The 27,773-nt window shown below is 53.8% G+C and overlaps 8 protein-coding genes across 8 annotated transcripts; 3 read left to right on the top strand and 5 right to left on the bottom strand.

Annotated features, from left to right (window-relative positions):
* Positions 1-4: 4 nt before the first annotated feature.
* Positions 5-2,836, bottom strand: CHL1 (ATP-dependent DNA helicase chl1; the record flags this gene model as incomplete). The annotated part of the gene is made up of 3 exons (XM_053189111.2): positions 5-1,339; positions 1,391-2,620; positions 2,675-2,836. 3 exons carry the CDS (start codon positions 2,834-2,836, stop codon positions 5-7), a joined length of 2,727 nt encoding a protein of 908 aa, XP_053053877.1.
* A 540-nt stretch (positions 2,837-3,376) lies between these two features.
* RPL28 (60S ribosomal protein uL15) lies at positions 3,377-4,358 on the top strand (the record flags this gene model as incomplete). The annotated part of the gene is made up of 4 exons (XM_053189110.2): positions 3,377-3,408; positions 3,835-3,953; positions 4,010-4,055; positions 4,109-4,358. 4 exons carry the CDS (start codon positions 3,377-3,379, stop codon positions 4,356-4,358), a joined length of 447 nt encoding a protein of 148 aa, XP_053053876.1.
* Positions 4,359-4,992: 634 nt separating this feature from the next.
* On the bottom strand, positions 4,993-6,512 carry CDC7 (Cell division control protein 7; the record flags this gene model as incomplete). The annotated part of the gene is made up of 3 exons (XM_065758563.1): positions 4,993-5,882; positions 5,911-6,159; positions 6,227-6,512. The coding sequence occupies 3 exons, from the start codon at positions 6,510-6,512 to the stop codon at positions 4,993-4,995; spliced, it is 1,425 nt and encodes a 474-aa protein (XP_065612956.1).
* Positions 6,513-8,077: 1,565 nt separating this feature from the next.
* Positions 8,078-11,913, top strand: cnd1 (condensin complex non-SMC subunit Cnd1; the record flags this gene model as incomplete). The annotated part of the gene is made up of 4 exons (XM_065758562.1): positions 8,078-8,310; positions 8,431-8,942; positions 8,995-9,260; positions 9,313-11,913. The coding sequence occupies 4 exons, from the start codon at positions 8,078-8,080 to the stop codon at positions 11,911-11,913; spliced, it is 3,612 nt and encodes a 1,203-aa protein (XP_065612955.1).
* A 480-nt stretch (positions 11,914-12,393) lies between these two features.
* N0V96_009167 (uncharacterized protein) lies at positions 12,394-14,542 on the bottom strand (the record flags this gene model as incomplete). Its single annotated transcript, XM_053189107.2, has 3 exons — positions 12,394-12,971; positions 13,119-14,364; positions 14,534-14,542. 3 exons carry the CDS (start codon positions 14,540-14,542, stop codon positions 12,394-12,396), a joined length of 1,833 nt encoding a protein of 610 aa, XP_053053873.2.
* Positions 14,543-17,901: 3,359 nt separating this feature from the next.
* On the top strand, positions 17,902-18,885 carry N0V96_009166 (uncharacterized protein; the record flags this gene model as incomplete). Its single annotated transcript, XM_065758561.1, has 3 exons — positions 17,902-17,917; positions 18,211-18,781; positions 18,846-18,885. The coding sequence occupies 3 exons, from the start codon at positions 17,902-17,904 to the stop codon at positions 18,883-18,885; spliced, it is 627 nt and encodes a 208-aa protein (XP_065612954.1).
* Positions 18,886-20,785: 1,900 nt separating this feature from the next.
* N0V96_009165 (uncharacterized protein) lies at positions 20,786-21,114 on the bottom strand (the record flags this gene model as incomplete). Its single annotated transcript, XM_053189104.1, has 2 exons — positions 20,786-20,831; positions 20,927-21,114. 2 exons carry the CDS (start codon positions 21,112-21,114, stop codon positions 20,786-20,788), a joined length of 234 nt encoding a protein of 77 aa, XP_053053870.1.
* A 1,418-nt stretch (positions 21,115-22,532) lies between these two features.
* On the bottom strand, positions 22,533-25,043 carry fcp1 (CTD phosphatase Fcp1; the record flags this gene model as incomplete). Its single annotated transcript, XM_053189103.1, has 1 exon — positions 22,533-25,043. One exon carries the CDS (start codon positions 25,041-25,043, stop codon positions 22,533-22,535), a length of 2,511 nt encoding a protein of 836 aa, XP_053053869.1.
* Positions 25,044-27,773: the final 2,730 nt, after the last annotated feature.

Genomic DNA, 27,773 nt, shown 5'->3' with positions numbered 1-27,773 from the left:
ACCATCACGATGCTCCAGCCCTCTTCGACCGAAAGAACCCACTCAGTGCTCCCATGAGTTGAGGCAGCCCTTTCTCGTGGCTATCGCCATTCATACCGCCCCGAATCCAGCCAGGAAGCTTGCCCCGGATCCTCTCCGTTCCATACCTGCGATCCACGAGAACAATGGCCGCATAGTCACCCATGTGCCTGATAGCCCGCCCGATGCTCTGGTTCACGGCTCGCATACACGCGTTCTCATAAAAGTCCCTCGCCGCTTGCTTCGCAACCACCAACGCCTCGTCCCTCGACATCTTCGTCGTGCCGGCGGGGTCGGTCAGTCGCTGCACAGTCGTGGTTTCGATATACTCCGTCTTGGCCTTCCACTCGGGGGAGTTGATGTTCGGGTATGGCAGGCCTACGATGATGACGCAGCGACCTAGGCGATCGGAAAAGTTGATGCCCTCGCTCATCTTACCTCCCACGACGCTGAGGAGCAGGGCACCACGAGGTTTGGGTGGCGCTCCCGGTTTCCGGTCGGTGTCGTCGCCTAGAATGGCTTGACTATACGCCTCCAGCACTTCGTCGCTGGATCCACCGCGGGTTTCTCTGAAGGCCTGTTTTCTTTCCTGAAGGCGCTGCCATATTGACTTGGGCTCCTCAGCAGTCCGGCTATCCCATATTGCAACGACTTCATCGAGGTACCCATAACTGGGGAAGAACACGACAACACCATCAGGCACGACGTTGCACATGTTCAAGATGGCCAGACCAAGCTGGCTTACCATGGCCTTGTCAGCCCTGCGCTGGAAGCTGAACTCAAATGTAGAATTTGTGTCCCGATTTGGGCCGGGCCGTGTGCCTGCCAGGGTCCAGACACACAGGTTAGACGGAGGAATGACGTGCCCGCAGCTGAGGGTCGTAAGTTTTGAAGTGGAAAGATAGGGGAAGAGGTGGTCTTTGTAGTCGTCAAATGGGGACATGGTGCCGCCCGCGAGGATGACCGCTCTAGCGCTTGTGGCAATGGTCGAGAAGGCGTGCGTTGGTGATAGTAGTAAGTAAGAAAGTTGAATATCTGGCGGGTTTGTGGGGAGCTTTTCGTAGAAAATGCGTCCCTCGGAGCTGAGATTTGTGAGAGATATCAGGAACGACGATAATATGTGAAGAACAGGTGTCGAAGACCTCGGTGGTGCCTTGACGTGACCTGCATCGGCGGCTTCCTCCTCAACATGGGCCACATAACTCTCGATCTTGTAGGCGAGTTTTGACTCCTGGATGTACTGAATCAGACGAAACAGGTTGATCTGGTCCACTCCCTTGCAGCGTAGGAGGACCTTGGAGTCGACGATACCCTGGGCACTCTGCAATGTGTTAGTCAACAAAAATACGAGGCTTCGAGCATTGCGACTTACCTTGAGCTTCGATTGCCCGTCCATCCACTCGCTGAGACCCTCGACAACTCTGCCCACCTGCCCGACCATGACTCGATTCTCTCCCTTCAACTTCTTGCCAAACTTCTTGACGTAGATACCAAGCATCTGCCGTGCCCTCCTCAGCTCGCTCAACTTCACCTCGGATGCATACACATTGGCTACCGCGTCCATGATATTGTGTGCCTCGTCGACAATGACAACATTGCCCTCCAGCTTGATGCCGAGCGCATCTCTCGCATTCTTCTGTAACAGCAAAGGGTACGGTAAAGTAACGATCTCGGCACCAGCAATCGCCGCGCGTGATGCATAGTACGGACAAACAGACAGCTTCTTCCCCAGGTGATACAGGTCTTCAATGTCAGGCAGCGTGGCGTGAGCGGTGTCCCTGAACTGATGCGTCTCGGCAATGTTCTCTTCTTTCAAAACATGGGGGCACTTGTCCTTTGACTTTGGCTTCTGGAGTTCCGCACAACGATCATTGATGGCAGATAAGCTGCCGAGGCGCGACACTGACGGGTTGATGCAGAGTTTCTGGCGTGATGATAGGGGCAGGTGTTTGACAGGTTCTTTGGCAGGTTGGTCGTCTTCACTTTGACGTTGCACAATCGACTGAGGTACGGACGATGGGAAGGACGGGCGTCGCAGTTCATGGATGAATTGGGTGAGTTGCGAGTGCGTTCTTGACGTGTAGTAAATCTGATAGAAAATCATGTTACCAACGAGCCCAGCAACAACAGGGGCTCTGCGCACCTTGACTCCGTCCGCGACCTTGTCCTCCTCTTGCTCGGCCTTGAGACTTCCCAAGCCAAACCGGGACAGGATATCCTTTGTCTCTTTGCTCAGACCGCTCATGGCATCGCCGTCATTGGCTGACCCAGCTGCGTCAGGCTCATCGAGTAACCACTCGTCATCCTCCTCAGCCTCAAGAGCACGAGGCTTCGATCTCGAGGGGCCATCATCAAAGCGGCGTCGCTTGGCACTGCGAGCTTCAATAGCCTTTTCTTTTTGACGAATCTGCTCCAGCTTCTTCTCTCGCTCTTCCCAGGTGCGGGCGAGTTCATCTCTTTTCCGACGCAGCATTTGCTCCACAATCCAGTCGGGCTCATCCTTGAAGTCGTCCATGTTGACTTTGAGCGATGCCTCGTGTTCCTCAACACGCTGATTCCGCAACCATGTCAAGGACGCGCAAATGAGCGAAAGCGATTTGCCCTAGGAGAGGTGTTAGCACCTGGGCATTTAGAGTTGCAGTTCATGGCATCTTACCGTGCCTGTTGGGCTCTCGAGAATGCCGACCTGGCCATTGCCCTGCTGCAACACTCCGTAGGCGGTTTTCATGAAGTCAGTCTGCACATCATAAGGGGTGTAAGGGTGGTTAAAGTCAATGCCGTCCGGGACGGTCATGTCACCGGGGGCCTTGTCCGCCATGACGAAGTGACATGAGAGATGGACAAACAAGCGCCTTGGAGCTCTTGAAGCTAGCCACTTTACAATGAAAATGGTGTATATGTGTCTCAATGTTAACACGCATCCCAAAATTGACGTGGGTACAGTATTGTGAGTGTGCAGTCAAGGGACGCAAGTGGTCACGGTTGCTAGGTGCATTGGCCAGGATCAAAAGAAAACAGACCCATTGAGCTCACCTCGGTGAGGGAGGAGCATGGACCAGTCCTGCCAAAGACAAAGGTCAGGAGCTCGGTGAGCTACCTTATGGACGGGACGGGGCTGGATGCAGCAGAGCCATGAAAAAAGCTGAGGAGACCTGAGCAGGCGAGAATGCAGTGCTGACATAATACACAACAACCACATCAACCTTAGGGCTGGATGCCCTCCGCCCCGCCAATTGCCCGAAGCTCTGCCGCCAGCCTGCCACCACCACCATCACAAATTTCCTTCTTGCAAACTTCTTGCCAGGAAGTTCCTCAGCGATACTAACCATCAAAGTCGACCACTCCCACAGCCGACGCCATGCCTACCCGATTCTCGCGCACCCGCAAGCAGTACGTCTACCAATCCCGCTCCGCTCCGATTCTATAAATCTGGTCTTGATCCCTCGTCGACGGTTATCGCGCGCGCGCAGTCGCAGTCGGTTTTCCGATGGCCTGAAATGGCCAGCGACCCGTCGTGGGGGATGGGAAGGATGAAAAAGAAGGAACACATACAATGTTATTTTTGGCTTCATGCCATGCAGGCGCGATGGTTCAGAGGGGGTTAAGCATGTTGAAAACAAGGGCGTCAACATTGCTTCCCCAGCAAAAAGGAGGTCGTCGCATCCGTTCTTGACTCTGTCCTCTGCGTTGAAACACGCAGAGATGTGAGGAAAGGACAGGCGTGACACCACCAACTCTGCCATTCTGCGATCCTGGGAGAACTGTCTTCGTTTCCAAATGTACCCGGAAGCTGACTTTCTCTTTTTCTCTCTGTAGCCGCGGACACGTCTCCGCCGGTCACGGACGTGTTGGCAAGCACCGCAAGCACCCCGGTGGTCGTGGTCTGGCCGGTGGTCAGCACCACCACCGCACTAACCTCGACAAGTACCATCCCGGTATGTTTCTCGTTCTCCCATGCAACCGCGAACTACTTGCTAACTTGCGATGATAGGTTACTTCGGTAAGGTTGGTATGCGTTACTTCCACAAGCAGCAAGCGTATGTTCCCCAGCTCTGATCCTGACAAGACCACACCATCTAACATCGTGCAGCCACTTCTGGAAGCCCGTCATCAACCTGGACAAGCTCTGGACCCTCGTCCCCGCTGAGAAGCGCGAGGAGTACCTCGCCGGCAAGGGCGACAAGGTCCCCGTCATCGACCTCCTCCCCTTCGGCTACTCCAAGGTCCTTGGCAAGGGCCGCCTCCCCGAGGTCCCCATTGTCGTCAAGGCCCGCTGGGTCTCCAAGCTGGCCGAGAAGAAGATCACCGAGGCCGGTGGTGTCGTTGAGCTCGTCGCATAAGTTCAGTCAAATCCAAATCATACCAACTCTTCGACGGATGATGTGCGGCACTCTTTGGGGGGGAAAATACAATGATGGCTACATGAGATAGTCACGGGTCATCAAGCGGACGGCGTTCTGCGAAAGTGTCATCCACTGTCAACAAGCTTCGTGCTTGTCGGGTACACGGGAAAAAGGGCCAAGGAAAACGGTTCTTCATTTTTACATAATGATCCGACCCCATGGAGTTTGACGAATAAAAAAAACGAAAGGCTCTTCCCAAATCAAAAAGTTCATGGCTTTGATGATATCCAGGGATCTTGTGCGTTTAGTGGCGTGTCTGGGTTTTCCATAAGGCGGACGGGGTACGATTTGAAATGGTATTACTTTTTACGTCTACTCGTCTCGTCTTGTCTTTATATATGTGTGTTCCGTCTGATTTGTGCCTCTCAACATGATGAATGCTGTTCCCAAGCCCTTGCCTTCTACGACTCAAGCATGCTACTTCCGTACTCCCAAATCCCATATGTTTCGTCCAGTGTTTGTACAGTATATGTCTGACTCCCGCAGCCATCCGTCCCCTCACGCAAGGTGGCCCAAAACACGCCATTGGTATCGAAATCTTTCTTTTTCTTTGGTGTCAAAAACATTATCATTACGCCTCCAGCATATCCATCTCATCGTCATCGTGATCCATCTCCACCGACTGCTTGGGCTTAGGCTCCCTTAAGAACTCGTGCTCCAATGCATCCTTGGCACTGATGCGTCGAGCGGGATCGAGCTCCATGCATCGCTCCAAGAAATCGACGGCCAGCTTCTCCTCGTCTGTCAGGGGAATACCAGGCTGACCGTCTTTGCCACCATCGGTGCGACATGTGGACCACAGGATGATCTTGCCCAGCGAGAATCCAGCGTTGCCGACGGTAGGAATGTTGGTCTCAAACATGCAGCCGTGGAGGAGGCCGGCCTGCTTCATTCGCTTGACACCAAAGATGGTGGCGATCTCAATCATGGCCTCAACGTCGTCGGCGCTGTTGAAAAAGGGGAATCGCTTGCTCATGATTGTCAAAAGGATAACACCCGCGGACCAGATGTCGATCTTGGTCGTCTGCTCGGTGCACTTGAAAAGCACTTCTGGTGCACGGAAACCTCTCGTGCCGGCACGGTTCGCCCTCCTGGACGGCCGAGTATCTGTCTTGGGGTAGCCCTGCTGAGGACCGTTCTGGGATGCTGCGCTGTTGGTGATTCTCTGCTTGCGGACGTCTTTGCTCTCGTGGCAGAGACAAGGCTTACTGTCGGAACCTTCGCGTTCAGCTAGACCAAAGTCAACCAGCACACCGCGTCGTGACTGAGGGTCGTAGAGGAAATTTGTTGGTTTTATATCACGGTGGAGGATCTTGTGTTCGTGGACAGCCTTGAGGGCGGTGAACAGGCTGCGCAGGTAAATGGCCATGTCGGAGACCTTCATCTGGCGGAAGTAATCGCGAAAGTCTTCGTGGCGGAAGTAGGGCAGTATAGCAATGACCTGGTCAGTGGACCGGAAGGCTGTGATCAGGGGGGCACACTGCGGCACAGTTCCTCAAGTCGTGCAGTAGCTCGAGCTCGTTGAGGATGCGGTTAGGGCTCGAGGTGACATAGATCTTCTTGATGGCGACATATCGGGCGCGGCGACGTTCGCGGGCTACTGAGGTGTTGCTGGCGTTGGGCTTCAGAGGCGGCGATGTCCACTTTGCGGCGAGGTTGTCCTTCTCCTCGAGATCCCAGCTGTTATCATAGAATTCGTATTGGAGGTCTTCTGCCTTGTAGACTGTCGAGAAGGTGCCTGCAGAGGAGAGCGGGGGTGTTAGTGGAAACAAGAGGACAAAGGGAGCAACATCAGAGTGACGCACCTTCACCGATTCTCTTGATTAGGCGGTATCTTTGGGGGAAGCCGGGAAAGGTATCTTGTAGACGGTCCATGTCGCGTTGGACACCCGTGTCGACTACCTCGTCCTCATCGGAGCTCTCGTCGGACGGTTCCTCGACCTCGACCTCATCCTCATCCTCTTCGACCTCTTCGGTGTGTTGTTCGGACTCGGCCATCATTTCGGTGTCTTCTGTGCGGGCGTGGGGGGGATCTTGGTGGATTTCAAAGTCGTCGCGGCTGCGTTTGCGCGTGGCTGTGGCAGTGGCCATGGAGTGCTGCTGTGGTCTCGACTCTGCGGTCATGGGGCGGTGGGCCAATCGCACGTCTGCCGGGGCGGTAGAGGTGAGTGCCGGGGCATGGAAGGGAGAGGGCGCGCGTGTATGGTTCGAGACAGTGTCTAGGCTGGACCTGTAGTTGAAGAAGCTTGGTATGACTGTGGGTGATGGGTGTGTGATTGAGTTTGGTGGTGGTGGTTGAGTTGTTGAGAGTTTTGCTGCAGAAAGCTTTGGTGTTGTTGGTGTTGTGGTTGTGATTGTGATTGTGGTGGTGGTGGTGGTGGTGGTGGAGGAGGGTGGTGTGTCTGGCGACTTTGGTGTTGTGGCGGCGGAGTTGGCGTTGGTGTTGTTGCCCAATCGTGCCGGTGCCAGGCCTGGACGTCGAGTGTCTGGCCAAACCGAGTCAATTGATCGATGGCATCCAGGTTGGGTTGAGTGAGGCCAGCTGAGGAATCTCGCTGGGTCGTACACTGCGTCATTCGAGGCTGTTGGTGGAAGGGAATTGAGAGAATGTTTTGTTGTATTATTCGATAGAGTTTTGGACAACAGTTGTCTTCTGAGGTCTTTGCAGAACAAACAGTTCGGTGAGGTACCTTATGGTAGGTATAGCGAGGTAGAGGTACCTGAGGTCCTGAGATAGGTGCTCTGCAGATGCTGCTGCAGGCGTGCAAGGCAAGGACTGATGTATGGTGAGGTGTCTGGGTGTCTTGGGAGGTTACCAAGGGTATTATTGGACGCTCTTGTTTTTTTTCGAGTTTCTTTTCTTCTTTGCATCTGGCAGCAGGTGAACACGGATAGAGAATGAAGGTGGGAATCTTTTGGGATTTCTTTTGGTCTGGTGCGTCCCATCTGATGCACGTCGGCGGGCTCTTTTTCTCTCTGGGCTCTTTTCGCATTCGTCCTTTTGCGGCTTGCCCCAGGTGTCTACCACCTAAAAGGTACATCGCGGGTGGTCCCAGGATGAGCCCCGAATGGCCCCAAATAGTCCCAACTGGGTGCGATGGAGGGGCACAGCGGCGGTGGTCAGTGTGATGGTCCCCTGAAAAACATTGCGCGGACCAATCATCTCGCTTATCCCGACCCCGCACCTCGAAAAAAAGTGACTTCCCACCAAAGAGGTGGCAGATGGAACTGCCAGACACTGCCGGTCGCGTCGGAGCGCAAAAGAAAACAATAAACAAATTCCCACTTGGTTGCTAGGCGCATTTGTCCCCTCCACCCTCCCATCTGCTACCTAAATTAATTATCTCCGTACTTAGACTGACGGATTACACAACCTGAAGTAGAGGCCAAAACACATCGTCAACATCACAGGCCGTTTTGCGCTTCCTTCGCCTTCTTTTGCTTCCTTTTCTGGCGCTGTGCATTACTAACCCACCAGCAACTTGCAACACCACACCGGGCCACACGAGAACACTACGGCTGGTCACAGACATTGACTGACTGACCCCTCCTCTCGTTCTATTTCATCCTTTTGATTCCCATCTTCCATTTTCTTTCCCCCCTCCTCTCGATCGCGTTACGTCGCTGGGTGCGCACACCTCGACTAGACCGCAGCCATGGACTCGGTCGCATTCGACATCAACGATGCGCTCAAGCATTACATGAGCGATCCCGCTAGTATTCCCACCCCAGAAGCTGATGGCTCCCTCTTCGACTACGAAAATGACCCCGAGGGCCTCACCGCCGCCGTCATCAACCCGGTGCTCAACCCCATTGTTGATGCCGTCGCCGAGAACCCCGAAGCCATCACCCGCAGTGCTCGTCTCGACTCACTGCAGTTCCTCCTAAAGTGCGCACCCGTCTCTCCTCATCCTTCAGATCCCTCTCTTTTGTTGCCCTCCTTTTCCTCTTCGTCTTCTACTCCCAGGTCCCGTAAAGAACGCCATTCTGAGCTATTCAACTCCTCTAGGTACACCGCCTTCCTCCCGCCACAGGTTCTTAGCAAGATCTTCGACTTGATCATGTCAGGTCTGGCCGCCGAGGGCGATGCGATAAACCACGATCTCGAGTCTCCCGATGAACAAGAGACACTCGCCCACCACAAGCAACTTCTCGAGATTTACGGCTTCCTCCTCCAATGGACAATCGCCGCTGTCGAGACGAAGGCCGCCGAAAAGTCGTCAACAGCACCAGTCGCAAGGGGTCGCGGCAAGCCAAAGAAGAATGCGCCAAGAGACAAGGACGGCGTATGGGACTCGGCCACCCAACTGCAGTCTGCTCTCGACATCATGAGCAAAGTCCTCAAGCTCAAGCTGACCAAGATCTTCCTGACAACCTCTGAACGAGACACCTTCATTGGCCTGTTGACACGGCCCGTCTATATGGTCCTCGAGAGCGAACAGCGCGTCAAAAGCACATCCATCCGCATGCACGCTTTCAAGGTGCTCTGCATCGCCGTCAAGCATCACGGGCACGCATACGGTACGCTGTCTACTGCGGCGCATGTTCGCGCACTCATGCTAACGTACAGCAGCGGCCCAGATCTCCATCGTTCAAAACCTAACATACTTCGAGCACCTTTCCGAACCCATGGCCGAGTTCCTTCACATCCTCGCCGAGACCTACGACTATCCCCAACTTGCCGACGAGATTCTCCGCGAACTCAGTAACAAGGAGTTCAACTCCAACGACACCAAGGGACCCAAGTCTGTCTCCCAGTTCATCGTCAAGCTCTCTGAGCTTGCCCCGAGACTGGTCATCAAGCAAATGACCATGCTCGCAAAACAATTAGACAGCGAGGTAATTTCCTTCCCAGCGCATACCAGAGAAGCATTGCTAACAAGCCTCAAAGTCGTACACGCTGCGGTGCTCTCTCATCGAAGTTTGTGGAAACATGGTTGCCCACCTAGTCAAGCAGGACGAGCGCGGCGAGAACCACAAGTCTCAGCTCAACGCCTTCTTCGACGTCTTGGAAGAGCGCTTCCTCGATATCAACCCCTACTGCAGATGCAGAGCTATCCAAGTCTATGTCAAGCTGTGCGATCTCGAACAAAAGTTCCCCAAACGGCGCCAACGCGCTGCCGAGATGGCGTGCCGCAGCCTCGAAGACAAGAGCAGTCACGTCAGGAGGAATGCCATCAAGCTTCTGGGGGCTCTCATCAAGACACACCCTTTCACAGTCATGCACGGCGCTCAGCTTTCCCGCAAAGAGTGGCAGGCACGTCTTGACAAGGTTGACGAGGAGCTGAATGCGCTCAAGCCGCCCGAAGGCGCGCCGGGACTAGGGGAAGGAGCAGACACCACTGTTGATCAGCAACTGCTTGACGACGCGACTCAGATTGAGCAGTCGCCCCAGAAGCCCGCGCCCATGTCTGATGAGCAAAAGTTTGAGGCCGTCCGCAAGGCCCGCGAGGAGGCTGCCACATCCGAAGCCATCGAGAAGCTGACGCTCACCAAGCGATACTACTCCGAGGCCTTGAAGTTCATCGACGTCCTTCACGAGGCTACTGGGACCGTCTGCCAGCTGTTGGGATCACGCAACAAGAGCGAAGTTATCGAGGCTATGGACTACTTTGAAGTTGGCGACGCCTACAACATTGAGCAGAACAAAGTCGGTATCCGACGCATGTTGCGTCTCATCTGGACCAAGGGCAACAGTGATGAGGGCAAGGGCGTTCAGAGTCATCTCATTGATGTCTACAAGCGTCTGTTTTTCGAGGCACCCGACTCATTCACCTCCAATGATGCGGCCAACTTCATCGCCCGCAACATGATCAGTCTGACGTTTGGTGCGACTCCCGCTGAGTTGACATCGTTGGAGCAACTCCTCAGCACCATGATGAAGCAAGGCTTGGTTCCCGAAATTGTCATTGCCAAGCTCTGGCAGGTCTACGGCGTGCAGAAGCGCGAGATCTCCAGGACACAACGTCGCGGTGCCATCATTGTGCTTGGCATGCTGGCCACTGCCAACCCGGAGATTGTTGTCGGAGAGATGGAGACTATGCTGCGCACTGGCTTGGGTTCCCATGGTCGCGCTGATCTTCAGCTGGCCAAGTACACTTGCATTGCCCTTCGTCGTATCAACCCAACCGGTCGTCAAGCAAAGGAGTCTACCGTCAAGTTCTCCAGACTGCCGAATGACCATGCTGTCTTGTCCAAGCTGGCTTCCATTACCGAGGTCCCATCCGAGAGCAAGGAGTGGTATGGTGTTGCTGAGCAGGCTATCAACGCGATTTACGCCATTTCCAAGCATCCTGATACGCTCTGCTCCGACATTATTCGCCACAAGACGAAGCAGGTCTTTGCCGCACCGCGGTCGCGCTCGGCATCGCAAGCAAGCTCCCAACCTAGCTCACGACCAGTCTCGCGAGACGAAGCCGACTCCGTTTCTGTTGACGAGGACGGAAACGAGACAATTGTTGCTCCGGCACCGCAGCCAAAGAAGCGGGACGCCGCTGTCGGTCTGTCCCAGCTTCTCTTCATCGTTGGTCATGTTGCCATCAAGCAGATTGTGCACCTTGAACTCTGCGAGCTCGACTTCAAGCGCCGTAAGCAGGAGCAGGAGAAGGAGAAGACCGCAGACAAGTCCACCGCCCAGGCGGGCAAGAAGGACGAGCCCGATGACCTGGACTTGATTGGTGGCACGACTGAAGATGACTTTACCGAGGCCATGGCGCACATTCGTGAGCGTGAGCTTCTGTTTGGGCCCGAGTCTCTGTTGGCGCAGTTTGGACCTTTGGTGTCTGAAATCTGCGCCAACAACACCACTTATGCCGACAAGGGATTGCAGGCCGCCGCGACTCTCTGTCTCGCCAAGCTCATGTGCGTTAGCTCAGAATACTGCGAGGCCAACTTGCCCCTCCTCATCACCATCATGGAGCGCTCGGCCGACGCAACAGTTCGTTCCAACGCCGTCATCGCTCTTGGCGACATGGCTGTGTGCTTCAACCACCTCATTGACGAGAACACCGACTTTTTGTACCGTCGTCTAGCGGACAAGGACCAGTCTGTCAAGCGCACATGCTTGATGACGCTCACATTCCTCATTCTGGCCGGTCAAGTCAAGGTTAAGGGTCAGTTGGGCGAGATGGCCAAGTGCCTTGAGGATGAGGACCGCCGCATTGCTGATCTGGCGAGGATGTTCTTCACCGAGCTCAGCACCAAGGACAACGCCGTCTACAACCACTTTGTCGACATGTTCTCCCTGCTGTCTGCCGAGAAGGGTCTGGAGGAGGAGAGTTTCCGGAGAATCATCCGGTTCCTCCTGGGCTTTGTCGAGAAGGACAAGCACGCCAAGCAGCTGGCCGAGAAGCTTGCCGCCAGACTTACCCGATGCGAGACGGAGCGCCAATGGAACGATGTTGCCTTTGCTCTTGGGTTATTGCAGCACAAGAACGAAGACATTACCAAGACTGTCTCCGAGGGCTTCAGGGTTGTTCAGCTCCAGGCGTAAAGGAGAGTGGCAGAGATGTTGTAGGCTGGCCATGTGGCCGTGTAATACTATGGTCATGGGTCGGCGTTGGTGGTTTTGCTGCTTCTGGTCGTTGGTTGGCTGTCTGACTTTGGGTATACCACTGCATGGATGATGAGACTCTACTTAATGATGCTGATGAATTGATTTATTCACTTTAATCATCTGTTGACAGTGGCTCAGTGATGACTTTGGCTATTTATGATACCCTCCGTCTACCTTTATGCTCGCACTCTATGTAAGTGTAGGTATATACAAGCTCGACTAGCCATCTCAAGCCAGTAATCCTGCGTCTAAAGGTTCCTGCGTAAGAACAAACGCATCCCCTCCATTAACCTCAAACTGAGTCCCATTCTCGACATCTCCATTCACCCGAATAACAGACTCCTCGAGACTCGTCACCAACGGCTCCGGCAGGTATATCGTCCCCTTGCTCTCAGCAGGACTCTCAACCACCATCCTCTACATCCCGCCTTCAAACCTCCACTCGACATCAATATCTCCACGCACAGTCGGATACCGTCCCTTAGCCCACCCCAGCCCCAACGTCTGCGGCTCAACCTTCCACTCCGCGAACCCGGGCGCAACAGGTTGGATGCCCAGAATGTACCGGCTCAGTTCCGCTGTCGGGCCTGCAGCCCAGCCGTGGCAGGGGGAGGTTACGACGCCTAGACCGGGTGTGCCATCTGGGTTCAGTGTCTCCCAGAAGCAGCCTGTGTAATTCTCGTGCTTGGGATCGGCCATTGGTGCCCAGAGGGTCTTGAGGAGGGTTAGAGCTGTGGACGCGTCACGAGTGGAAAGTGCTGCGCGGAGGTGGTAGGACGATGCGTAAGGACTGATCTTCTGCGCGAAGCCGGCGGATGTGGTAGAGTTTGAGAAGGCTAGGGGGCCAGAGGGGAGGATGAGGTCTCTTGCGAGGGTGGAGAGGATCGAGGATGTGGCGTTGGGTGAAGGGGGCACGCCGGCTAAGATGGCGAGAGCGTTTGCGTCTTGTGCGAAGCCGGTTGTGAAGGTCGAGGAGAGGATGTAGGCGTTTAGGTCTGGGTTCCAGAGGTTTGTGTTGATTGCAGACCGGAGGGTGTCGAGGCGGGTTTGGTATGTTGTGGTGTTGAGACCCGCGTCGCGGAGGAGGGGAAGAGATTATTGGAGGGCGTAGGCGTATACTACATTGAACTTTGTGACTACACCGGACTGTGGTGTGTCGTAGTAGTTCCAGTCGCCGCCGAAGGATTCATCTGCGAGGTTGAAGAGCCCGTTGGGGAGGGTTTGGGAGTCGGCCCAGTTGAGCATTTTGGATACTTTGGGCGCCCAGTGCTTTGCAAAAGTGAGGTTTCCTCTCATTTCGTAGTTTTGCGTGAGGACGCTGAGGAAGTTGAAGGAGTAGCCAATGAGTCCCGTAAGGTTCGTCTCCAGAGGTTCCGTCAGGGGTGCCTGTTGAATCTTTGCGGTGGGGATGAAGAAGCCTGGTATAGCTTGGTAAGACCCCAGGAGGTCAAGTGAGCCGTCGATGAAGGATAAGGTGCTTGCAAAGGCGGCGCCGAGGGCCACGTCGAGGTCGCCCGTGTAGGCGATTCTGTCGCGCCGCGAACCGTCTACGATCGTGTCTGCTGGGTTTGCGCCCATCATGAAGTCTGAGAGGAAGGAGGGAGATGTAAGGGGGTTGGTGTAGATGGTCTCGCCGATGGGTGTGCTGGCAGTGAGGTTGCGGAAGTAGGCTGCGTGTCCGAAGGAGGCGCCGAAGCCGAAGGAGCCGAAGTAGCGGGAGGTTTGGTTTAGGTTGAGAACTGGGAGGGCGTTGAGGGTTACGGTGATGGAGGTCATTGCTACGTTGATGTGAACATCGTGCCAGGTTTCGAGGGTGGTGTTGACGGGCAAAGGGGATGTTGCAAGGAGGGTGTCGAGACTGGTTGAGCCGGCGTGGGCTGCGATGGTGTGGCTGTCCAAGTTGAAGGAGAGATAGACGCAGCTGTTGAGCGTGTCACATAGAACAGAGACGCCGAAGCCGCCTTTGACGGGTTTGGCTTGGATATCGAGACGGTAGTTGAGGAGTTGGGCGGTCACGGCACCGGCTAGACCTTGCGGTGCCTGGCTTTCGGCGTAGGCGCCTTCGTCTGAGACTTGTAGAAAGTCGGGGATGGAGTTCTTGGGGATCTCGGTGAGTTGGACTGTCCGCGCGCCAGTGGTCCAGATGCGTGTGAGATCTTCATCGGAGCATTCGAAGGATCTGGGGAGTTGTGTCACGGGTATGGTGGATGTGGTGGGCTTGACGCCGATGTTGCGGAGTTGAAGGGAGCCGGCGGAAGAGAGGTTGAGCTTCTGGTAGCGGAAGGCGCCTTGGATGAGACGGTTTGTGATTAGTGAGGGGACGGTGATGTTGTATTGGTTCACTCTGTAGGTGTCCATCGCCGCCGCGAGAGGTAGAGGACCATCACTCTGTCTCTCGTTAGTTGTTCATTCGTTATCAGATTCAGGGGTATTGATGGAAGCAAGCTCTTTACCATGTATGAGTCCAGCGCGGCTTTGCTTTCTGCAAAGGAAATCTCGAAGCTCGAGGTATCGCCAGAGGCAGAGATGACCTCGAACGTAGGAAAACCTTCAACACTCTGATCATAGTCGAGGACCACGATAGAAGCATTTGTCCCATCGGATGTGAGGGTTGTAGTCTCGTTGGAGCTAAGGATGATGGTTCCATCGGTGGATGAGCCTGCTGTTGACTTCTGAGCACGATGGGGCCTCTGGGACCCATGCCGTCCATTGACTGCGCTAAATAGACAGAAAAGAATACTAGCTATTCGGGCTCCTGTATTAGATGATATCAGCATGGTTGTAGTGTTTATATGATATGAATGAAACTTGAAAATGAGCGACCAAGGTGAGGCAAGTAAGTGAGTTTCTAGAATGAGAGACAGAATGTAATGGATGTAATGAACTACCGTATTGTTATATACGCGCCCTCTCTTCCATAGCTTTAAACATCCCCAGATTCCATGCCGTACTTCTCGCCCCTGATCCGAGTTTGCGAATGAATCAAGCCGCAGTTGACGATCTTGAGTGTATTAACCCGAGAAATGCGAGGACCTTGGACTCGACTCTTGCACGCTCGCCGAATACGCGGACCGAGGCCAGTGGCTAGAGTACGAAAGTCACGAGAAGACTGCGGAGCTTTGTATGGCTTGGTCTTGATCTTAGTTGACAGATTATGCGGCCTCAGTAATAGATGCGAAGGTACGAATAGCTCGTCAGGGCTCCTTTGTTTAGTAGACGCAGGCCAACCCTTCGTAGCCAAGCCGCCATCACCGGAGGACCAAGACCTCACTGCTCGCCCTGCTGGACGTCATGGTTTGAGTTTTGCTTCCAGGGCTTTGGGCTCATCTTGATTAGACTTACCTGGGAGTTTCTACAGCTCACAAGAAATGGCGAATGACTTTTCTTAATTCCGTCTTGTGACGGCTTTCTTTAGTTCACAGAGCTCGCCGCCTGCACTACACTCGTTCCGTACAACTTAGTGGTATACACGTATTGAACCTCGCCAGATCTTGAATACATCCCTCAGAAGCTCCTTCCAATAGAAATCTCCAATAAGCTAAGGGCCATGGGAACAAGTATCTGACACCATTCGTCGTGTCTCCGGCGTCCCCAACCTTAGATGACGGAGCGGCTCGGGAGCTCAGGCCCACAACGCCGGTCTCCAACCCGGAGTACACCAGGGCTAATACTCGTTTTCGCCTTGTAAGAATTATGAGTAGTTACTACAAATCGAATACTTCACCGGTAAGTTTTGACTATTGTCACGTCTCTCTACGAAGAGAGGGCTTTCTATAACTTCCATCTATTCAGTTCCTTGGGGTACTTTGGTTCTCGAAGAGTCTTAGAGAAGGCTCGGTCTGACTGAATCCGCATAAGGTTTTGAGATCTTGCCTATAAGATGACAGCGAATATCATCCCGTGATTGAACAGCTTGACATGGTAATCAACCAATCACCTTCGGAAAGTTCCACACCTCGATCAAAGCCCAGAGACACCCAGGCTAGGCGGCATATCCTCACACGCCCAAGGCAGACTTTGTTGAGATGGACATCTGCCTAAGCAGCCCAATCACAGTTTGTTGCCGCCTTACACTGCAATATTACCTCCCTCTAAGGCAGCGATATGGGCTTGAAGCAAGCCAACAAACCTCGTCAGCGACATTGCTTAGCTATCAGCATCTTACCTTATTGCAAGAGAGCGAAAGGCTGCGGTATAGCTCGGCTTGCCGCTTATGGACTCCCTCTTACTGGCTCTTTTGCCGTCTTCGTGACTCAAGCATTCCCATGGTCGGATTTTTGTAGCGGTAGCGCGGTGCACTGCAATTTTAGTCCCCCCCTAGAGAGCAGCACGACGAAGCCAAGACAAGGGGCGTGGCTATAAATCTGTAGAGAGATGGATAAGGGGGTCGTCTTGAGTGAGCTGCTTACATTCGAAGATGTAGAGCAGAAAACCGTCTCTTACAGCGTCGAAGAACAAGCGAACAGTTTATGTACAGGCATCAACGAAACAAAGCTCTTGGAGGGGATGCGATTGGCTTACATGCTCCGCATCTTTGGGTCAGAACAAAGCCTGGAGCCTCAGAAGGCTTGGTTATCCTTCCCATCTACAGGGGAAGCTTCACACAAGTTCATCCCGTCGACAGCCCAGCTTCGAGGTGATTACGCAAGTTCTGTGGCTCTTCGACCGATCAAGCTTCTGTTCTGGCCAACGCGAGGCCCGTCAAGTATAGGAATATGTCGATAGCCTCACTTTCACACATAGAACCACGCCCTTCTATCGATGCCATGTCCAATCAAACAGCTCATGCCCCTCTTTTACCGTGAGACAAGCCGATGTTACACGATTGCGGAATAGCTCCGGAGGATGGGAATTGCGAGCATAAGTCGAGAAAAAGCTTGCTGCAGATATGCAGGCTGTGATAGATACCTTGGCCTGCCGAATCTTATAGCAAAGAAGGGTCCCCAGCGGGTCTTGCACCGCGATCTTAACCCTCGACGGTTTCAAGGACCTACAGCAAAAACTACAGCCTGCCGCAGGCCATGGTCCTACACTTCGATTCCTGACCAAGGGCTACGGAAAGGTGCGCCCGTGGCCTGCAGGTTAGGCTGACACCCTCGACCAAAGGTTACGTTGGTGGCAAGCGGTTTGGCGGTCCAAATGCAGAATAACGGGCGAAAGTTCACTGCAATTTAGACTCATCTCGAGGAATCAGAGACCCACAGGATAACCATTCACTAGCTACTTTGTGCTTGACCCAGTCTGCCTGAATTAGTGGTAGCACAACGACTCACTTCAAGCACCCGACGACTAAGCCGTTGACGTGACCTTCGACCTGAAAGTCCATATCCTGTTTCGGCAGAAATGTGCCGATCAAAAACATAGGGACTTATGGGGCCCGATGAGTACCTCGCGTGACAATAGAACAAGTCGGCTTGATTCTCTCCATCCCGAAAAGTATCATATACACACGTATCTGGATGCGGCGAACATTGAGGAGCGCCGAAACGCGATTGGGTGCGGGGGTGGAACACGCCGCAATACGATTAGCGAAGGGGATCACCACCCCTGGTAGCAATTAATCTTGGCTAATGCAGCAGGATATGTCTCATCCTTTCGGGCCCAGTCACCTACACAGTCCACGACATCAATATGCCATTCCAAGATCGCGCAACGCAGACCCAAAGGGTCTACAAGATAGTGGACTTTCAGTCTTCTTCGGGCCTCACGGCTGGTGGACTAATAGTCATTGACACTTAGGCACGTGGTAAAATGTACAATTTCACCTGCCATGCTAGTCCATATGTATGGTGGCCAGTACAACTCAATCCCAAAGTTAAATCGTACTGGCGACCCTGTCTCGACGGACTTCGGCTAATGAGCAGACCGTGCCTATTAAACATATGCTATGTACTTTAGTCGCGGCCTCCCGACCACTTCCGCACAATGTACGCTGCTGATTGTGAGTGAGAAGCATTATCTCTGACCGGCTGAGGTATCGTCAACGAGCCACCAGCGCCGGGCGAATCAACATGTCCTCGCCACTTTCGTTTACGATATTGATTGTTGGAGCGGGGCCATCCGGAAACACGGCAGCGGCGGCTTTGGCTTCTGACGGGCACCAGGTGACTGTACTCGAACGCGGCTCTCGAATTCAGACCCGGGGAGGGAACCTTATCGTACAACCGGCCGCTGTGAAATGCCTGAACCTGCTTGGCATCTCAGAATCTCTGGACAAGGTGGCTGTGGAAACAGTCAGTGATATCCTATGGAGATATAAGGACGACGAGCCGTTCACAGTCACAAAGGCGATTCCCAGTGGGACGGTCCGGAAGCCTACCGATAGGCCATCACTGCAGCGAATAACCTACGAAGCTGCCATTGCCGCAGGAGCCAACTATCTATTCAACAAGAGCGTTGCCAGAATCATCGACGAGGAAAGTGGCAAACTTCGCGTAGTAGTGGAGGATGGCAGCGATTACGAGGCTGATATTGTGGTTGGCGCTGATGGCATCAAGTCACGCATCCGGGACCTCATGTTCCCCGGACAAAACATGAATGCCACAGTGACAACCGAATGCATATTCCAGACGGAGGTTGATATCGCCATGGTGCAGAAAGACCCAGTCGCCGCTCCGCTTGGCGCTTGCTCGCACCATCTCATGTTCGGCCCCGGGCTCTACTGCGTCGGTCGGCCGACTGCTCATGCCACCGTTCGCATCCTTCTATGCAGTCTACATTATGGGCTTCCATCCGCCGATGCGGATTTGGGTGGAACTTGGAACTCAGATGGCAACCCTGAAGAGATCCGCGAAATGTTCAAAGGGTTCGGTGCGCCGCTGCGTGCCTACATCGAATGTGTGATACGTGGGGGTTACCCTATCGACAAGTGGCACATCGCCACAGCACCAAAGATGGAAACCTGGCTAGGATTCGACGGACGGTGTATTCTTCTTGGTGATGCTGCGCATGCCATGTTGCCGCATACTGCCCAAGGGGTGAGCCAAGGCATCGAGGATGGCTTGGCACTCAGGACAGCCCTTCGCTGGTGTGACAGTCGAGACAACCTGGCTCCAACTTTGAGAAAATAGGAAGCTCTTAGGAAGCCACGCGCTGAAAAGATGTTTGATGTCGGCCACGAGAACATTGTCCTGTTCACCCTTCCTGATGGGCCAGAGCAAGAAGCTAGGGATCAGAAACTCTTAGCTAACGGTTTCACTGGCCACCCAACGGATTGGGAAAGCATTGAGATGGATGCGAATGCTCCGACTAGGACGCCACAATTCACAAAATGGGCCATGTGCTATGACGTGGTTGCAGAGGTAAGTGGCAGTCCCAGATTTCCCATGTCCGGATGTTGAGGAACCACATTGACACGAGGTGTTGACTAGACCAATAAAATATTTGACATGGACCGCGGCTGTTGAAAGACGGCATTTAAAGCAAGACAGAGGATGAATAGAAGTCTCTCAAGCGCAGAGACGAGGAAACGCATATCTTTGAGGTAGAAGCCAAATGGAGCGATAATTCAATCCCTGAACGGGCATTTAGCTAGTCTACTTGTGAACGGATGGTAATGGAATACATCATGTCGACCGCTTTGCTTGAATGTGCCACATAGGTACTTGTCCTCATTCGGGCTCAGCATCTTTAGCAATAAGCTCCACTTGTCCCGGTACCGTCCCCGGAGTCCCGGACTCCCACCCTGCTGTCTCAGCATCTCATCCCGTCGGTTGTTTTGCGATCCGCCGTGGCTGCCCCACGCCAGACGACCTCGGGACCCTAGACTTGCGGCTACCTACATCTAGAGTACGCTGTCTTTTTAGATCGTCCTCCGAGATATGCCTTGTGGTCACTACACATTCTATCTGAACCCGGTTCCTACTGGTGTTGTCCAATCCGTCCCTTGGAAGCGGGAGGCATCTTGTGGCTCGCATTCATCTGTAAGCGAGTGTGAGTGTTGCTACCACAGACAGATTTTCTGGAAGAAGTCCGTCACGCGACTTAAGGCTTCGAAGACTCTTGAGTCGGGGATGAGACTCTTGAAGTACGCCTTCTATATAGGTCCCTTACCTTTCATACGCGACGTGGCCGGTAGCTGAGACTAGATAATACATAAGCTGTAGGCTGTCTCCGATTTGTACTGTGTCCAATTATCTGGACACCAAAAGATGAGGCGAGTTTCCGCAACTCGCCTCAACTGTGGGAAGTCGCATCAACTCTTCACTGCAATCTTGACTCCCCCTGATGCGCTCGAGGTTCAACGAGGCGTGTGGCCAATTCAAAGTGCAATCACTCTCTACATCGCATACTTAGCTACTCCCGACGGCTCTCAGGACAGCAGTAAACATGAGTGATCTGCCGTGGGCCATGTTCTTACACTTCGTCTCCTGCCGAGGGCCACAAAGAGGCGCAGCCGTCAGCCTGCATGACGAAAGGTGTGGTGGAGTGACGCAGTTGATTCACTGCAATTTTAACTCACCTCAAAGGATTAGAGGTAGACCCAGAAGCCCGCAAGGCTCTTCTAAAAGAACCCCGATTTCCTCTGTACCTTTCGAGGGGCATACTGCACGAAGGTAGACATGACCCCAAGTCAGTAACGTCGTTCTTCTGTCTCGCCAGAGGCATACCGACCAGATACCATGAGGCAGCCTGGTACTCGCCGGAAGGATCAGCATGATTGAACAAGTCGTCTTGATTCTCTCCTTCCTGAAAAGTATCATATACACACGCTAGCGTTCTGCCAGCTTCTTTTGCCTCAACCCATCTTTCTCTCTGACAGCTCCCCTCCAAACCCTGCTCTCTTCCACCAGATACAGATATGAAAAATCTAGTTCTTGCTCTGCGGCGCAAGAGCAAAGGTAGGACGAACGAATCTGTGTCATGAATTAGCCATCTTCATCCAAATCCCCATAGACTCTCTTCTCCCTCTGACAATAATCGGCCAGAGGGAAGTGCCATATCAACATACCTCTCGTTGTGGTAAACCTTAGTGTTCTCGCCCAACAGCTCCTTCTCTCTCGCCTGGTCGGCGTACCACCTACGAACCTGGTCGCGGTCCTCCTCGGCTTGGAGGAGGGGGATAAGGTGAATACGCGCCCACATCTTCTCTCTCGCCAGCTCGCTGGTTCTCGTCAGCACTGTCCTCCTCAAGACCATATTTCCCGTCTGATTGCTCTATTCCTCCTTCAGTGGATGGTCGTTGTTGCGTGCTTCCGGTATCCGTGTCCACTGCCTCTCGTTGGGCAGTACAGCATCTGTCTACCAGACCACTCGCAACTTCGTCCAATATCCGGCCAGAAGAGGAAATAGCAATCGTCATGGCGGGAGTGAAGAGACTGCAACGTACTTGGCTTCCCGGATACCCTTGGTCAATTGATACCATCCGTATCCCATCACCAGTCCCATACCGATCAACATTGTGCCGGGGCGGAATCCACGGGCGGGCAAGTTGCGCTGTTTCCAATAATCAGCATGGTTCCCCTGAAATCTTTGACTCCTCGTTGTCCCCATGTGCGTGATCCTGAGTCCAAAGTGTCCCTGATCCCGAGTCCGAGTGTCCCTTGCCTAGCAACCTCTCATCGTCCCAGTTCGGTATCCTCGGTCGAAGTGCCAATTCGACAGTCAATGGCGCTCAATATTCCCGTATCCCAAATGCCTCCTCTTGCTATGATTGCTGCTCCCATAACCAACCCGCTCGACCCGATCGTCCCTTCTCAATTCCTCCTCTTGCGACTCCCTCACCCTCCACGCTCTCCTTCAATCCCTCCACCGCGCCAGAAACAACTCACCTTGTACTGCACAGCCTGGTAACCCCCCACGGGTGGCATGTCCTGAGGCATCCTGTCTCAATCGTTTCCTACCGACCCAACGCGGTCGGCTGCGCTCGTCTAAAGGGTGTGTATAGTTTCGTCGAGTGACTTTCGTCGGTCAATTGCCCCTTCGTTTGTCGGGAGTCAATTGGTTTATGTGTCGAACAAACAATCGTTTCGTTCGAGAGAGCGGAAGGGGGGTATCGGCGTCGATTCGACGGGGGTGTGTGGGTTGCGATGCGATATGGTGGTCGTCGAGCTTGAGATTCGGGGACAAGCTTTGGCCTGGGGTGCCTGAGGTGATTGTTTTCGGGTCGATGGTGATTCGCTCAATTGGCCGATCGCTTATGTAAGGCATACTATGGGTCCATTTTCTCACCTTCACCGAGGTGTGCCCCCCTGGATTTCGGTGAGTAATTGGACATGATTGAGAAGTGTACAATGTCACTCAACTTCATAGATAGGTTGTAACAGTTGATTCATCGAATAGGTCATAAATCTCAACTGGCTAGATATGCACCGACCCAACACCTGATCGTCTATTCACCACCCCCCAACGAGCAGTACTGCACTTTGAATCCTACAAATATTTGCACATCTCAACTCCATGCCATGCTTCGCCAACGGAAAGGCTGGGGTATAAACCGAATAAACCATAGCCAACCAACTTTTTCTTCCTCACCATCGTCCTCACTTTCGCGGCCTTCCCTTGCTTAGCTTATCTTTATATGCATCATACCTCTCGCTGCGCTATGGTAAGGATCACTAGTCCTCTCCGGCGGCAGCGAGCTCGGCCTCAAGGTCTGCCTCGAGATCGTCCTCGTCAAAGTCGTCATCTCCGTTCGCGGCGACGCTGTCCGGTATGAGCGCAACGTCCTCCTCGTCGCCGGTAACTTGAGGGGTAGGCAGGCTGCTTGACTCATTGTTGTCTTCGACGTTGGGAGTCCGTACTGAGCTTAACTTGGAAGCACCACGGCTCTTGGCAATGCGTTGCTTCTTGGACAGCGCACTTCCGCCTTCGTCGGAAGCTGTGTCATCGTCCATGGCTTTCCTCTTGGTACCGCCAGTGACCGCATTTGAAGACTCTTGAGATGAGGGCAGGTCTTCGCCAGCATCGGTATCGCCACTACGGCTTTCCGTATCGGCATCCGAGCTATCGTCGTCGCTCCCGAGGAACTCCTTCATCTCGTCGTCGACACCTTCCCAGTCAAACGACTTTAGGCCGTCTATCGGGCTGACTTGGCCGTCCTCAAACTCGAGCATCATGTTCTCTTCATCCCCATCCTGATCGCCTTCGTCTTCGTCCGAGGCGTCTTCGTCTTCCTCGAGTACGCGTTGCTCACCCGTTTCGTCAATGATTGTCAGGTGTGGCCGTGAATCATCGCCATCGGCGTCAGAAATCGTCTCCGCATCGGTTGACTCGGACAGGGCGAGCTGGCGGCGGTCTGCTGGGTGGACCTCGACGAGGTAAGGCGCTTCATCGACGCGCTGCCATCGACTGAGGCAATCAGACAGCCAATTTTGGCTAACAATCTTGATACTCGGAATCTTGGCTGCCTGCCTGACCTTTTGAGTCCGCGGGCGAGACGTCGAGATAACGAGATGGGTGACCTGCTTGGATACCCTGGTCGAGATTTGAGCGCCAAAGCTCATGGCTTGGATGCCAATCTCGGACTGTAAGACGTCGACGCCCAAGGGTACAAGACCAGACAGGACAATCGTAGTGCCTTCGAGTGTCGCGGCCTTCATCGTATCGAGGACTTCGCCAACATCTGGAACGGCGTCGAGATCGATACCGTCGTCGCCCGTTTTCTTCCGCGGGGCTGACTGAGTAGGCGCGGCAGCGCGCTTCTCGTCGTATTCGGTATAGAATTTGTGGTGTAATTGGGCAAGGTGTTGCTGTAGGTAATGCAGTTCAGCATCGTCGTCGCGGAGGACTTGTGACCGATGTTGTACTGTCATGATATGTGCGCCATTTTCGGTTTCCTGTGTCACCTTTTCGTTTTGTTCGGCTTCTTTGTCAAGTGCCTCTTGCATGTGGAGCAGCGGTCTCTCCTTGATTTGCTGTTCCAACAGTCTTTCTTGCTCTCCGCTTTGTGCTTCCTGCAGGACCTTGTCGTCGCCGCTGCTCATCTTTACCAGCTCGTCAATGGCAGACACCTTGCCATTTGGTTGCTCGGCTGTTGGCGCCTCGCTCGTCTGTGCTGCGGTTGCTGCGGCGGCTGGTGTTGGCTTCGCTTCGGGTTCGGGCGGCGCGGGTAGGATGTCTTGTCTCTTGGGGAGGAAACTCGAGTTGATGTCGCCAATTCCCTTGAAGAAATCGTACGGCACAACCTTGATCAGGTTGGGGCGATTGCTCGGCCACACGTCTGCCCTGTCGTCGATAATGACCACCATATTTGTGTTTACCGGGAATAATCTCTGGAGACTCTTGGATATCATGCTCCCGTTCTCGTCACGGCTAATGACGCGGTTGCCAAAGAGCTTCTGCTGAGGGTCGACGATCTTGGCAATGTTGAGAGCGTATGCGCGCGTTCCCATGGTGTAGACATGGAGCTCGTAAAGCTCGGCAACCTTCTCGAGGAACTCGGCGAGACCGGGACGCATCTTGATGTAATACCAACAGCCGGATGTGACCATGCCCCGTGGGCCTTCATCGTTGAGCTGAAACTTCTTGACGTCCTTGACGGCATTGTAGTTGGGATTTGACGGGTCCTCCATCCATTCGCCAACGGTGGGCTCGATGCAGGCGTGAATGATGGTCTGGTCGAGATCGACAACAAGACTCAGCTTCCGTTGTCGTAGCAGACGCTTCTGGGTATCGGACTCGGCACGCGCAGCCAGGTCGCCGCTGACCATGAGGCCGGTCTGGTCGTGTGTCATGTTGATGGTGGCGCGCTGAGTATCGCGTTCGGCGGTGGCCCAGTTCACCTCGGTCATATCCTTTCCGCAGATGGCGCACAAGCCTTGGAACTGGATTTCGTGGGAGCAGGCCTCCTCAACCATCATACACGGGGCGTCGCGGGTGAATGTCATGCCTTCCTTGAGGCGCCATTCCTTGAGTGTGCCTTCGGCCGGACTATCCCAGCCTACGACGGTTGTTTCCTCCTCTTGCCAGGTGTTGCCAGCGATGGGGTCGCCGACCTCGCGCATCCATTTGAATGAGTACTCGAGCACGCTCTCCTGTTTTTGGACGGCGTCGCCGGGGCGCTTGAGGAGTTTTGTAATGGTAATCGGGTAGCGCAGTCTCGCGCCGAGTGAAAGTAGCTTGCCCATGATGACGGCAGGCTACTGGGAGGGTTTGATCTAAAAGTCTGTCGCGATGGAAAAGGACCAGGGTTAGCAATGCGGGCTTTGAAACGCGCGCGTGCGCGCAGGTGGATGAGAAGCTGGAAGATGCAAGCAAGGGTTGGTTGATTGAAAGTGGACGTGACACGAGGCGCGGTAGGCGGCCGCGAGAGGAACCTTCAATGACGTCTCGAAGGTGGAAGGAGGAGGTGCGACGAACCTAATGAGACTCCCCCAGTAACAATCGGAGAAGGTGCCGGTGTAGTGGCCAATCCCATTGCCCCGAAGCTGATGAGGGGAGTGTTTTGACGAATACGCAACAGATGGGGAAGCTCTGGAGCGTTGCGCTGTGATGAGATGGACGGATAAGTGTATTGTATGGTGGGTGCCTTGTGCAAAGTCTCGTAGTTGGTTGTTGGTGGTGATTGCTGGTGGAGGATGGCAAGAGAGGGAAGAAAACGCGTGGGACGTCCGTATTCTTTTTAGCCTTGGGTCTTGACTGCCTTTGCCTTAGTCGAGTATTCTTCCTCGGGTCGTACCTCAGGCGCAATTGAGTTTTTGGTGACGTGATGCAATTGAACGGAATGCTGGATCTTGTCGCGCGAGATGTCTATTTGGCTTGACGCGTGATATTCGTAATGTGGTGGGATGAAGTTGGCGCTGGTCTCGATGCGAATTGCAATGGGAAGTCGAGCTGTGCTGCTGATGCTCTTACTCGCTTGGGGTTCGGGGGGGGTGTGGAGGTTTTGGAGCTCGGGGATTTCGAGTGGAGGCGGGTAGGTCTGGACCGAACCGTGACGTACACCGCAAGCAGGGCGAGGTGAAGGCAAGGTGAGGCGCGGTAAAGGAGAACCAACGGGGAAAGCGCAGGTGAGCCGCGCGACGGGGTGGGGTCGGCTGTCGGGAAGCACTGACCACTCGGGTAGCTGGAGTGGGGCCGGTCGGTCGGCCTTTCGCAGGAATGCTTTTCCGTAGTAAGGTGTGTACCTTACCTAAGGTAGCTTTTAGGCGGCGGGAGGAGCGGAGCGTCCAGTGGTGCTGGTGGTCTTGGTGTGTGCGTTTGTGTGTGTGTGTACCTGTTCTGGCGGAATCAAGTACCTCGGTGTCTTCGGCAGTCCGTTGCTTTGCCAAGCCTTCGAGTGTTTGGTGATGGAACGTTGAGGTACAGCAACTGCAAGTTGATCTGACTTTTACGTTGGTATTGATGATGGTATTGTAGTCGAGTATCCGTACAGTTGATTTTACGCACTCTTTCTGTGGCACCTTGCTTGTTGTAACGTATCTGACAGACTGACAGAGCTGTGGTGTGATGGCCTTGGAGTGATACGATGCTGAAAGCGAGAGAGATGGAAGAAAAGGTACAAGGCCTGAGCTGTCGAGGTACAAGGTGTGGTGGCTGGCAGAAGGGGAAAAGGGCAGCCTTTTTGGTGTCCGTCAACCACTATCAGCCGAGCCACCCCCTTCTGAAAGAGTGGGATGCGATGGCCTATTTGTACCTGCTGTAGCACCCCAGCCTGCTTCCTCCGTGATGCAGCGATGCAGCGATGCTCCTCTTCCTCCTCCTCTTCCCGCTCATGGCGCCAGCCGGCTTCAACTGGTGGCCGCCTGGTGAACCCCTGCATGAGAATGAGAGCTTCACGAATCACCCCCTTGTTCATTCCCCAACTCGTCCCTCACTCACCCTGTGCCTCACTTCACTCCCCTCTCACTCACAGTCCTGTCACTCTGCCTCCTGTGCCTCACCCTGTGCAGTGCCGGTGCATGAGGCCGCTCTCTCTCTCATCTCAGCTGTGAGCACCCAGATCCATCATCCCACCTCTCCCAGCCAGTCACACCTCTTACTCTCATTGCTGGGTTACAATAGCGAGCCTCTTCAAACAAGCTCATCCAACAATGAGTCACGTGAATAAAGAGCAAGACAGCTCCGACAAGTGAACCTGATGAGATGACTTTACAAAGCCACTTCACATAACTTAATTACATCCACCCTTCCCAATGACTTTCAACATTACCTCAACTATTCCCACTCTCTGTCACGCGCCTTGAAAATAAGCTCCACTGAGTAAAGTATGTACTAGGTAAGAAAAAGCTGGGAGGCAACATGCAGTGGTCAGCAAACACCAGTGACGGGACCACCTGCATCAGTGACTCCCTCTCCAAAGTGGCGTGAACTCGGCACCTCACATGAGCAGCAACGGCAGCCTCCCACCACCTAACCTCAACCTGCCTACCTCCCATTCTAGATCTGTTTTGTCTCCTGATTTTTTCCAGCTTGTCAATAAACCCCTCTCATCCGGCTCTATCCAGCAGCTGCTTTCAGCTTTCCCTCTCTGCCAGCATTGCCTTGATGCTGCCACCCAGTTCTGTCTGTCGATAGTGTGATGCTCCAATAGCGTGATGATCCATGTAATCAAGATGCAGCTCACTTAAGGTAGAGCGGAGAGAGCTTCCCCCAGACTTTACTTGATCTGCTCTCTGATATTGTGCATGACACCTCTACCTAAAAACATCACACAGGATTCACCACATCACAGCCATAAGGAGCCTACTTGGACGCTTCTATTAGGGCTGCATCAAATATCGCTCTTGTTTGTCTGCAATTTCCAGACTCGACTACTTCGTTACCGCAAATAAAAGAAGTCATAATCGAGTATTAATGCCCTCTCTATTCATGAGTATGGGTGCCGCATTGTCCCGTATCCCCAGTGCCGTTCTGAT

This window comes from Colletotrichum fioriniae (assembly GCF_027942845.1).
Source record: "Colletotrichum fioriniae strain IMI 355084 chromosome Unknown scaffold_11, whole genome shotgun sequence".
NCBI lineage: Eukaryota > Fungi > Ascomycota > Sordariomycetes > Glomerellales > Glomerellaceae > Colletotrichum > Colletotrichum fioriniae.
This window is presented reverse-complemented; position numbering and strand designations above follow the sequence as displayed.